Raw genomic sequence first — 13,072 nt, 5'->3', positions numbered from 1 at the left:
GGCTGGTTCTGGGAGGGGGCCAGAGACAATTACTTGATGCCAACACATCTTTTTAGCTAAGTTACACGCTGAAGTTGTGTTACACTTGGTAACCAGACTGTTTCATCCCAACGTCGTTGATGCCTACCATCTACACTTGCCAGTTTTAGCCTCAGCCAGCACCATATTCAGATGAGCCTTTACGTCGGTAGCCCTGCCCCCTGGTGAACAATGTATGATCGCTGGATAATTATTTTTAAGTCTGATATTGTGGGTAATGGAATCATCAATGACTAGGGTTTTCAATTTGTCAGAGCTAATGATGGGATGCTTTGGCGGCTCAGACCCTGTAACGGGTGGAGGAGAGACCTGAGAAGGCTCTAACTCCGACTCGTTACTTAGTGGGGAAAACCAGTTAAGTCTCTATCGGCTGAATGAGCGACACCGGTTGAGCATGCCAAAATATATTTTTCCCCAGAAGCCATGAGAACATTGTTTGGCTGCGGGGACTGTGAAGGGGGTTTAACACTACTACCTGTATTTACTGGTGGCACAAACGCTGAATCATTAATTCCCACACTTGCACGATTGCGTCTGAAGCCGAGCAACTCGGCTACACTCACCATAAGGCAATAGTTATCCTTTATATTAAGAGTACAGCGACTGCAATAAGAAGGCATAACTTAACTTTCTTCGGGGGGGACAAAGTCCTGCAGATCTATGTCCAGGTTAAAGTTGTGTGAGGAGAAACTAAGACCTTGGTAAACTTGTTAAACACAGACTTTGATTTAAATGGTTAAGATCCAAAAGCAAAAACGTTTCAGGTATTCAAGAAGCAACAAGCAGTACGGAGACCGTGTGGAAGTGCATTGCGTAGCGTCACCAGAACCTCAACCCTGCTTCGTAGGATACACCTCAGACTCAGCTGCATTCAGCCAAGCTTATGCTGCATGGGTATTCACACTTCATGGGTATGGAGGGGGCGGGGCTTGCCACAATGCCTCCATTGGATGGGAAGCTAGCTGTCTACCTAGCCTCATTGGCTAACAAAGGGATGGCTAATTCCAACACATCCCTTCCAAATAGGTATCGTTATTTTTCAGGGTTGCAGCTTGACAAGGTGTACCAGGACCCAGTCCCTGAACATGGTCACAATGCTGCAGATTTACCAAACTGAGCTGTTGGCAGCCCTGGCTGTGGGGATCCCCACACAGAGCTCCTAGATGAGTCCTACTATGGCCGATTTCGTGTTGCGCATGTTTCCCGTTGCACTGTCAGCATTCGGGAGAAGCATGGGGGGCTTCAGTGATGGAAGAGCGCCACCTCTGGTTGACTTTGTCTTAGGTGCCGGAGAGAGACCAGCTGGACAGGCAGAGGCACTTTCTCCTACGGGTTGTTCGGTTTGGCCTTGACATCTATGCAGGACACGGTGCTTCACGGCTTCCTTCCTCTGAAGTATTTTTCTGCCAAGGCAGGACTATCTTCGAGAGGATTTGCAGACAAAGGCCCGGCAGTAAGCTGGCTGCCCTGACTTCCGGATCTACACCCAAGTCTGCTCCTGTTCCCTCAAGAACAGTGTCAGTCTGCTTGGCACAGGCTCCATTTCACTCCTAAATGTAAAGTGAAAGCTGGTCCCTCTGCGGAGTGGGGAAAGCAGCAGCTCCCGCGCACCTATTTTCATTGGGAAAGCGGTACCCCTCAAGTGGGTACCACCCCAATCTGGGTGGGTCCCTGCCCCCCCCCCCCTGAACCCAGAGTAGACCGTGCTTCAGGCAGACTTTGAAACTCAAACACCTTAGTTCTGTGGTGTTCACGGGTATCATTTTCTTCCAGATGTGAGCTTAATGAAGAGCCTCTTCCCCACGGTCAGACACTCGGGTTGTCAAGAGGCATGAAAAATAATCATTCTCCCAGTCCACAAGTTTCCACTTCAGATGGCACTTTATAGGAGGGGCTGGACTTTGTCCCATTTTAGACCTGCATCCCTTTAACAGGCATTTTATGGTTCTGAACTTGTAGACCTATCGGCCATTTTTTATTTTACCTTTTTACTTAACAAATTCTTCTTTTCAATGACGGCTTAGGAACAAGTGTGTTAAAAAGTGTGTTAATTGCCTGTTCAGGGGCAGAACGACATATTTGTACCTTGTCAGCTCGGGGATTTGAACTTGCAACCTTTTGGTTACTAGTCCAACGCTCTAACCACTAGGCTACCCTGCCACCCATGTGTTTGGTTCACCTCCAACTCATTGGCGATGGATATTTGTGCTGCGGCCAGTTGTGCATCACCACACACTTTTGTGAGGTTTTATCGCTTGGATGTCATTGCCCCAGCGTAGCCCACAGTGTTCTTATGGCTGGGACGGGAGAGGATCATTGAAAGACAGTGCACAGTTTTGCAATATACCCAGATGCCACAGGTTTCTTGTTGGGTTGGAACCCTAGGTGGTCTGCCGTGGGCCATTTAATTTGGTGTTGGGTTGAGTCGTGATTTCAGATCCCCTGAGTTTCCGGACTAAAAGGGAACCTACAGTTATGACTAAAACTAATGTTCAATGAAAGAGGCAAACAAAGTACAACAGTTGTTTGTCCTCACACCGCCATGTTCAGATTAAGAGCGGTACTGAATTGAAGGAATGACTCCGTACCTTGGTTTTATCACATGAGAAGGTGGGACTTCTGGTGCGGCCCGGTGTTCATTGGCCTTGTCAAGCGTGATTCTAATGTTCCTCAGTAGAGGGCGCTAGTACGTGAAATCCCTATAGCTGTACCTTGTTTCCCTCCTTCAGGGAACAATAGTTAAAGTAATAACTATGTTTTTTTTAATGCTCATTAAATCATTCAGTGAACACTCATGCCCTGTGGATGGGGGCATTGTCATCAACCATAGGTTGAAGGTGAACACTCAATGGCTCTGCATTTATTGGCGTTTACCTTGCCCTCTAAGTGGTTGAGTGGATCTAAAGCATGCCAGGAAAATTTACCCAACACCATAAGAGCCGCCAGAACCCTCATTTCCTCAAGTGTTCCCTTTTATTTTGGCAGTTATGTTTATACTGAGGGTCGTATTTGTTTATGCATTGCAAAACCTAGTTATTCGATGTCTTTGCTTCACAGGGGACCCCCCCTAAGTGTCATTCTCTCAGTGGGAGGGGCTTATCATCTGGGGAGCCTCAACATCATGTTGCTGACAAGGCAAAAAAGAGTCTCTACAGATCAGAACAACTCAGGAAACCCCAGCAGAGAGGTTCAGGGAAGAAACCTCACCACTGCTGCTCTGACTGTGGGAAGAGTTTCACTAGAAGGAGTGGCTTCATTATTCACCAGCGGATTCACACCGGAGAGAAACCATACTGCTGCTCTCAGTGCGGGAAGAGTTTCACCTGTCCAGGAGGTCTTAAGTTACACCATAGAATCCATACAGGAGAGAATCCGTACAGATGTTCACAGTGTGGGAAGAGTTTCGCTGCTTCTAACACCTTAAAATCTCATCTGAGAATACATACAGGGGAGAAGCCTTATCCCTGCCTTGATTGTGGGAAAAGCTTTGCTAATGCAGGAACCCTAACCATACACAAGCGTGTACACACTGGAGAGAAGCCTTATAGCTGTGATCAGTGTGGAAAGTGCTTTTCTCTTTCAGAAAATCTAACTATACACCGGCGCATACACACTGGAGAGAAACCTTATGTCTGTTATCAGTGTGGGCAGAGCTTCACTCAGTCAGGAGACCTGACTACACACCAGCGAACACACACTGGAGAGAAGCCTTATAAATGTGATCAATGTGGAAAGAGCTTTGCTCTCGCTTCGTCCCTGACTAGACACCAGCGAACACACACTGGAGAGAAGCCTTATAGCTGTGATCAGTGTGGGAAGAGCTTTGCTCGAGCTTCCAACCTGTCTACACACCAGCGAACACACACTGGAGAAACACCTCACAGCTGTGATCAGTGTGGTAAGAGTTTTAGTCAGTCAAGAGATCTGATTACACACCAGCGAACACACACTGGAAAGCGGCCTTATAGTTGTGATCAGTGTGGGAAGAGTTTTAGTCAGTCAGGGAACCTGATTAGACACCAGCGAATACACACTGGACAGAGGCTTTATAGCTGTGATCAGTGTGGGAAGAGTTTTAGTCAGTCAGGGAACCTGACTAGACACCAGCGAACACACACTGGAAAGAACCCTTATATCTGTGTATGTGGAAAGATATTTGTTCATTTAGGGCCAATGAAAAAACACCAGAAAGCACAAACGTGTCTTTCAACTCCCTCTATCCGACACCGGTTCCAGATCCCTAAATAATGGATCAATAGAAAACATCTAGTGAATAGTCATATCCATCTCTCATTCTTAAATGGTTGACTTAGTCTGATCACCATGGTAACCTGTTTGGAACATAGATGCGGTAAAGAAGTCAATTGAACTCGAGCAAAACAATGGAATTGCCATGGAAATATGTGGGAGAAAAGGCCATGGGGGGGAATAATACGTTTAGACTATTGTTTATATGTGTATGTCACAATATATTGAGGTACAAATCAGAGTATAATTCTTGTATGGATGTCAACCCTAACAATAAATGTTACTTTCCCCAATCAACTGCATTAGTTAAAAATAATTGACTATCACCACCAATGTCTGTATGCTAGCTATGCTAACCAGCTTATACTAACTGGAGTTAGCATTTAGAAGTCACTTCTCTACTTTTAAATGTTACCTGTGAAAACAGCCAAATATATCCAAATCGGACTTAAGCAACCACATTGTGAGCCTGTTACAATACATACATTCGGAAAGTATTCATACCCCTTGACTTCCACATTTTGTTACATTACAGCCTTATTCTAAAATGTACACATCCTGTAGCAAAAACAAACACCTCTGCACTGCTTTGTGAAGTGCAAGAAGTATGAATTCCCTGACTTCTACTGAGGCCTTATCACCATAAATGCTGCATGGCCAATGCAGATGTCGGATTGACCATTGTGCATCTGGGCGCTCTATGTTCTTCTCTCTCCAAAACGCTCTCTCTCTCCTGCCAATTTGTGCACATTCATTGTTTCATAACTTCATTGTGTGAATTGTTTGCGTTTGATATCACTTCCCCATTACATATCACCAGTAGTTCATTCTAACGTTAATTCCTGTCATTTCTAATCTGCAATGTTTTGTTACTTTGGTTACAGTAATTTATGTTAATGGATTCAATATAATTATTCCAGTATTATTGTCGGAGTCGACACGTTGTTTGCAGACCGCACAACCTATGCTGCACTTGAGAGAAACGAGGTTTGGTTGATTTCATTCCATTTATGAGTTTTGTCATTTTCGTCTTTTGTTTGGAGCCTCCTGTCAATGTTGAGTAAGGACCCACATGCATAGAAAATGATGTACTTTTTACTCCATACACTGACACCCAAAAAAAACTCATTACATTTGGAATGCTAAGCAGGACAGGAAAATGGTTCAACTCATGCACTAATCAAGAGGTCATCCCTAGTGCCTCTGATTTTTTTATTTACCTTTTGTTTAACTAGGCAAGTCAGTTAAGAACTAATTCTTATTTTCAATGATGGCCTAGGAACAGTGGGTTAACTGCCTTGTTCAGGGACAGAACGACAGATATGTACCTTGTCAGCTCATCGATTGGATTTTGCAACCTTTCGGTTTCAAGTCCAACGCTCTAACCACTAGGCTACCTGGTCAGAGACTCCCGAAACACTTATTTCTTTGTAAATTGTGTTGTAGTGTGCCACTGGCTATCTGTAAAATAAACAATTGAGCTGTCTGGTTTACTTCGTATGACATTTGAAATGATTCATACTTTTGATAATTAATTAAATTTGAGAAATTACACTTTTGATACTTAAGTATATTTAAAACTAAAGACTTGTAATCAAATAGTATTTTACTGGATGACTTCCAACTTTTACTTTAGTCACTTTACTTTTACTCAAGTATGACGATTAGGTATTTTTTCCACCCCTGTGCAGCACTAGTTAGTTAGTTGGTTTTTCCCAAAGCGTAATGAATTCAGACGACAGAGTAGTAGGCTGATACACAGCCAATACAGTACGTAGCTGCATGCATCTATAACAATTGTATGCGGACCGCCATAATACCAAAGAAGAAGAAGACCACTTCCTTCACCACAGCTTTGAGTCTGCTGCGTGAAGCGGAAGAAGTATGAATGCACTGACTACTGCGGAGGTTGCATTGCTGTAAATGCTGCATGGCCACTGCAGACGTCGGATTGAACATACATCGGGTTTTACTGGTTCGTTGCACGGACAGCGCAGCGGTAATCCGTCTGGTATTTACAAGGCTACACTTACTGGGCCTCAGACAATTAACTATCTGGACTTTCGAAGAGGACGTTGTTCCAACAGACTCTCGAGTAGAGTTAAGACGAACAGACAACAGGATTATTGGTGGATAGGGTGTTGAACGTTTTATTGACTCTAATAGATAATGTAAACTATTATCCAGGATCTTCCTGAAGTAAGATTAGCCTACATCAGACATTTATTTGTCACAATTTAAATCGAGCTGTGATATTTAAAATTACGTTTGATTGCTCTGGTCTGGCTGTTGTTTATATGCATGCTATGACAAAGAATAACTAGTGTACGGTACACATTTACTGTCCTTTTTTTATTTGAAGAAACGTTGACGAAAGAATAGCTTCGACGATGGATCGGGTACGTTTGGTTTACTTTTATTAACAGTATAAAATGTATTGGCCTAGTTTATATTCGATCTTCCATATCATTCATTCCATTTGAACAGCTGGGCAAAAACAATGATTGTAATAAACACGTGGGATATTTTGTCCTTCAGCAAAGTAGCCTACTAGCCTAAAGCACACAGATTGATACAAGACAATGCGCAACGAGCAGGTAAAGTCAGAACCATGGAGAAATAAGCCCAAATGTTGTTTTTACATGGAAGCCAATCCAGAAACCTATGCCATTACAACCTACGTGTTGTGATTGTGTTGTTTGATGCTGTTAGTTCATATGCCTTGACACAGCCGATACAAGAAGGCAGAGACGGAGAGCACAAAATATTTTGCCTGTAATTTACTTGCCTATTTTAAATAGTAAAAAAATAATAATAATCGGACTTCTAAACAAATATTGATTTAGAGTTACCTCAAGTCGCAAAAAAAACAGGGGCTGCCTCCACTATTTAAGCACCATTTCAACATCATCTAATCACCAATACTTAGTCTACTAAATTGACAACTAAAAGATACCAACAGAGATTTAGTCCGATCAACCTAAGCTAAATATGTCTATCCATGGTACTGATATCTGTGTGTGAGTGCAAGTAGAAAAAAAAACATGTTCACGCACCCAATTTGTAGAGAAACGCTAATGCCATCCTCCTCTTTCATGTTCCCTGAACGGTCTATGACTCTGTCACGCTTGTAGTTGTTGTCCTTCGGCTACCTGGCTAAATGCTGGCTCGCGAGCCTAATTTCCATGCATAGTCAAGGATGCGCCAGGCCAGCTAGTTAATAACCCATTTTCGAAATTATTAATCTTCCTGAGAAGTAACTGAGATGCGCATCTCGCTATGCACTGGTAAACCATTTCATTGGGACAAATATTATTTTATATGTTGTGTTATATTCCATTATATTAAAGTCGTGGGTTTTCAGTATTTCTTGTGCCTATTTAGCTGAAATTCTTTCATAGGATTAAAACAGCAGCATAGCTTCCATAAAGTGACCATTGGACTTAAACATTTAACGTTGTATCTGCAACCGGTTTTATTACATGTTACGTGCACATTTATATCCAAACAACCAACGATGTGCGACCTTTTTTGTAGCTTTTCTGATATTGCTCATTTCTTTTCAGTCAAATCTCAGAGTTCTACCTGAACGGGTCAGCAACTTGGAAACTGTACAGCTGCTATATAACATTAGCTCGCTTGTCCAAAGTCCAGCAGCTTGCCTCTGTAGCTCGCTTGTTAACAACAGTCAGCTGAAAGCAAGCTAGTTAGTTTAGCCACGCACTTCAACGTTTTTGGTGATTTCGGTAATGTAGCTGTTTACTTTGTGCATATAGCCTACATAATATCGCTGAATCTCCGTTTAAACTCAGAATATTCTGTTCTTTGGAATGTTTTCCGTGTCCTAATGTTTCTTAATTCCTGCCTACAGATGTATTAGACTTTTTAAAATGTAAACAACATGCATCATTGTTGGATTCTTATTGTATAGGCCTAACTCAAGTCCCGGCAGTGTTTTAACTTAATTTAAACTATTAACTTAATAAATAACCTACTAAATAAATGAATCATTTATTTAATAGACCAATTTCAGGATTTAATTTAATCATATAAATTGACCATATTGTATAGTGTTAAATGTTTTCTAGGGTTAAATAATGATAGGCTAACATCAAACCCATGGCACTCACGCTAGCTCCACTTCTGCCTAGATACTATGTTAACGAATCCCTAATTGTCTTTCTGTCCTTCCAAAGTGTGCACTTATTCACTTCCTTTCACTGATTGGAAATGAAATGACTGGTATAAAACATATCGTGGATACACCCACTAGCCATGACTCCATCAATCTAATTGTGTTTCTCTTTGGTACAATTTTCACAACTCTAAGCACAAAAATCTGTTTCAAACTTAAAAATATTTTCCTGTCATTTGTTTTTAAACTGCTAAAAACTGAATTACGAAACCAGAATTATATAGTGTGTAGTTTACGTTGTTTTTTAAAAGTACTAAAATAAATTAGTTTATTCCATTCATTATCTGAATGTTGTTGATACACTGTAAGCTGTTGATTTTTAGATGTGGATGCTGTTACAGTAACAAGTCACAAAGTGGATCTTGAGCAATGTTGCATGGGGCAGAAATTGCACCAGGTTACACAATACCTGACCAATTACGTGACACTTAAATTCTGTGTTAACCATCATTAACTCAGGGTGAAAGATGTGTTCAACTCCACTGAATGTTGAATCAAAGGTTCTGAACATCAGACTGGATATTACAAAAATATATACCACTTCCATTAGAAAAATTGGCCTACGTGATTGATAAACTGTACATGTGTAAAGTAGTGAACGATGACACACTTCAGGAGAATGGTGCATCCTTATACCTCCTGTCAATCATAGATTTAGACTAAAGTAATCGAACGTTTGGTCTAATGATATTCTATGTACAATACTTCCTGTGTTCACCAGGACAGAGCTAGTCCGTCCCCCTCCACCCTGCCAGAGTCCCCGGGTTGCAACTCTTCCGGTAGCGCTTTATTGTTGGGTCTCAAGAGGGTGTCGGTGCGGCTGGTCGACTGCAGGAAAACAGCAGGGCAGAGTGGAACTGTGATAAAAGGACACGAGGAGGGAGATCTGATTTCATCAAGTAAGAACAATGGGGTGTGTGGATTAGACTACAATCTGCTTCTGCAACTTCTGTTGATTTGATAAAAAATATACACTCAGTTACTAGTTTATTAGGTCACCCATCTAGTACTGGGTCGGACCCTCCTTTTGCCTCCAGAACAGCCGGAATTCTTTGGTGCATTGGTTCTACAAGGTGTCAAATGTTCCCCAGGGATGTTGGTCCATTCTAACGCGATGGCATTACGCAGTTGCTGCAGATTGGACGGCTACACTTTCATGCTGCCAACAGCCCGTTCCATCTCATCCCAAATATACTCGATTGGGTTTGCTCAGCAACAATGTTCAGATACGTTGTAGCGTTCAATCGATGCTCAATTGGTATCAAGGGACCTAAAGTGTGCCTGGAAAACATTCCCCACACCAGATCACCACCTCGACTAGCCTGTACCGTTGACACCAGGCTTGGATGGGTCAATGGACTCACCGCCATGTGACCCACTGTATGTAGGAGCGATCCATTTTTGTGAAAGGGGGGGTGGACCGAATAAACTGTCCGCTGAGTGTATGTTGCTATATTATTTGTTTATGGACCCATATTTCCAAAACCTAGTTACTCAATGTATTTTGTTTCAAAGGGGACTCCCATAACCATCGCTCTTTCAGTGGAAGGTACTTATCATCTGGGGAGCCTCAACAACATCATGTTGCTGAAGAGGCAGAGAAGAGTCTCTTCAGATCAGATCACCTCAAGAAACACCAGCAGAGAAGTACAGTGAAGAAACCTCACCACTGTTACTCTGACTTTGGGAAGAATTTTACTAGACTGAGGTCCTTAATTCACCAGCAGATTCATACTGGAGAGAAACTGTACTGCTGCTCTCAGTGTGGGAGGGGTTTTACTGCATCTAATGCCTTAAAATATCATCTGAAAATTCATACAGGGGAGAGGCCTTACCCCTGCCTTGATTGTGGGAAAAGCTTTGCTAATTCAGGAGGCCTGACCATACACAAGCGTTTACACACTGGAGAGAAACCTTATAGCTGTGAACAGTGTAGGAAGAGATTCAATCAGTCAGGACACCTGACTACACACCAGCGAACACACACTGGAGAGAGGCCTTATAGCTGTGATCAATGTGGGAAGAGATTCAATCAGTCAGGAGAGCTGACTACACACCAGCGAACACATACTGGACAGAGGCCTTATAGCTGTGATCAATGTGGGAAGAGATTCAATCAGTCAGGAGAGCTGACTACACACAAGCTAACACACACTGGAGAGAGACCTTACGTCTGTCTATGTGGAAAAGGCTTTGCTCGAGCTTCCACCCTGACTAGACACCAGCGAACACACACTGGAGAGAAACCTTATAGCTGTGATCAGTGTGGAAAGAGCTTTTCTCAAACGTTCTCCCTGACTAAACACAAGCTAACACACACTGGAGAGAAAGAAGCCTTATATCTGTGATCAGTGTGGGAAGAGTTTCAGTCAGTTATGGACCCTTTATTCACACCAGTGAACACACACTGGAGAAGGAACCTTATGTCTGTCCAGGTGGGAAGAGCTTTGTTTATTTAGGGCCAATGAGGAGAAAAAAAACACCAGAAAACAAAAACATGCCGTATTTCCTCTCCCTCCCTTCCAGCACCGGTTTCAGATCCATAAATAAAGGACCAATAGAAAATATCTAGTGAACAGTCATATCCATCTCCCATTCTTAAACAGTTGCCTTAGTCTGATCACCATGGTAACCTCTGTGCAGCATACTATGCAGCTCTGATCTAGGATCAGGTCTCCCCTGTGTCTATGTAATATCACACATTGTAATCTAAATGGATAAATGTTATCATAGGAAATGTTATAGTGAACCTGGGGGGGGGGGGGTTGATAATTGTATCTTCTTTCATGTACTCATGATATTATTATGTCTCCATATAGAATGTTTCAACAATAGGTGTATATTCATTTATTCAATTGATCAATAAATTAAATCAATTATCTTCTAAATAAGAACTCATCACTTTCATTTTTTAAATGTATATCTACATTCATTAAAAGGATCCTAAAACAAATCAATGAGGCATTGAATAATAATATTCATGAGGTCAAGGAAAGAACTATGTAGGCTGTCTTGTAACAACGGGTTAATGTACTAACTTTTTGATTTTATAATGTAATAAAACCAGTAAATGTAATATCTTGTTGGTTAATATGATAAAATGTTGAATTGTTGTCGTAATAACTTTTCCACTTAATGTAATAAGTTACGTTACCAGTCAGGTGAGTAACAACTTTTTAAATGAATAACATAATGACTTCAACCGATCATATAACACCTAAACCAATGTTTTATGTGTTACTTCACTAATGTTAATGCACATACCACCCTCCACCAATTACAAACCCACACACACACACACCTATTCACCTGTACTCGCACTGTCACGTTCGTCATAATGAGTAGATCAAGCGTGAATAGAGTTCCACATATTTTTAATAAAGAGAAACTCAATAAAAAATAAATGAAACGTGAAGCTACTGGTGTGCACTCAGGCAACTCAATGTAGACAAGATCCCACAAACACAAAAGGGAAATAGCGACCTAAATATGATCCCCAATCAGAGACCACGATAAACAGCTGTCTCTGATTGGGAACCATATCAGGTCAACATAGATGTACAAAAACCCTAGAATAACAAAACTAGAGTACTCACTCTGGACACACACTGACCTAACCAAAATATATAGAAAAACAGGGATATCTAAAGTCTGGGCGTGACACACACAAACATACACTCTAATCTTCAAATCGTATTGGTCACATGCATATATTTAGCAGATGTTATTGCCGGTGTGGAAATGCTTGTGTTCCTAGCTTGAACAGTGCAGTAATATCTAACAATATACACACTTCTAAAAGTAAAATAACGTAATGATTGAAATATACACACCTGTACAATTTTATATATATATATATATATATATATATATATATATACACACACAATGATAAAAAATGAACAGAATTCATCTGTAGGCCTTATAGTCAATGAGCCAGGGTGATCGGTTTGTCTCACTTGGGGTGAAAATGTCTCAGATTTGTTTTAAGGTCTATGTCCCTGGAGTTGAATGTGTTCCATCATTGCATCAATGGTAGCTTTCTGTGTGTTTATCACTATTTCTATTCATCCCTCCATCCCATTCAGTTTTCCCATTGGGGTTTTACCCACATGACAATGTCAGCATACAGGTTATTACTCATGTTTACCCTTTAATCATTGCTCATTGGAAAGCTTAGATTCACAGCTGTCCATTCAGATCAACAGAACTTTGATCTTCGACCTCTAGAATACAGACTTACCTGTATACACTTGAGTGCACAAAATATTAAGAACACTTTCCTAATGTTGAGTTGCCCCCACCCCCCTTTGCCCTTAGAACACCCTCAGTTTCTTTTTTGAATGGACTCTACAAGGTCTCAAAAGTGTTCCACAGGGATGCTGGCCCATGTTGACTCAATGCTTCCCACAGTTGTGTCAAGTATGCTGGATGTCCTTCAGGTTGCAGTTCTCGAGACAAACCGGTGCTCCTGGCACCTACTACCATACTCTGTTCAAAGGCACTTCAATATGTTTTTCTTGCACATTCAACATCAATGGCACACATACACAATACATGTCTCAATTGTCTCGAGGCTTAAAAATCCCT

At 41.6% G+C, this 13,072-nt stretch overlaps 1 protein-coding gene across 4 annotated transcripts in view; it reads left to right on the top strand.

Annotated features, from left to right (window-relative positions):
* LOC124019018 (zinc finger protein 2 homolog) overlaps nucleotides 1–13,072 on the top strand; it is a 42,261-nt gene that overhangs the window by 10,078 nt on the left and 19,111 nt on the right. Inside the window, exons 3-4 of one of the 4 annotated variants that reach the window (XM_046334367.1) lie at nucleotides 9,204–9,381; nucleotides 9,998–11,594. In XM_046334367.1, coding sequence (XP_046190323.1) covers nucleotides 9,204–9,381; nucleotides 9,998–10,830 — 1,011 coding nt within the window. In that variant the 3' untranslated portion in view covers nucleotides 10,831–11,594. Of the gene's footprint in view, nucleotides 1–4,293; nucleotides 6,687–9,203; nucleotides 9,382–9,997; nucleotides 11,595–13,072 lie in introns of those variants that run through there. The other 3 variants (XM_046334366.1, XM_046334364.1, XM_046334361.1) reach the window with 3 other exon arrangements.

Source organism: Oncorhynchus gorbuscha, unplaced genomic scaffold, assembly GCF_021184085.1.
Source record: "Oncorhynchus gorbuscha isolate QuinsamMale2020 ecotype Even-year unplaced genomic scaffold, OgorEven_v1.0 Un_scaffold_601, whole genome shotgun sequence".
NCBI classification, from domain to species: Eukaryota; Metazoa; Chordata; class Actinopteri; order Salmoniformes; family Salmonidae; genus Oncorhynchus; species Oncorhynchus gorbuscha.
This window is presented reverse-complemented; position numbering and strand designations above follow the sequence as displayed.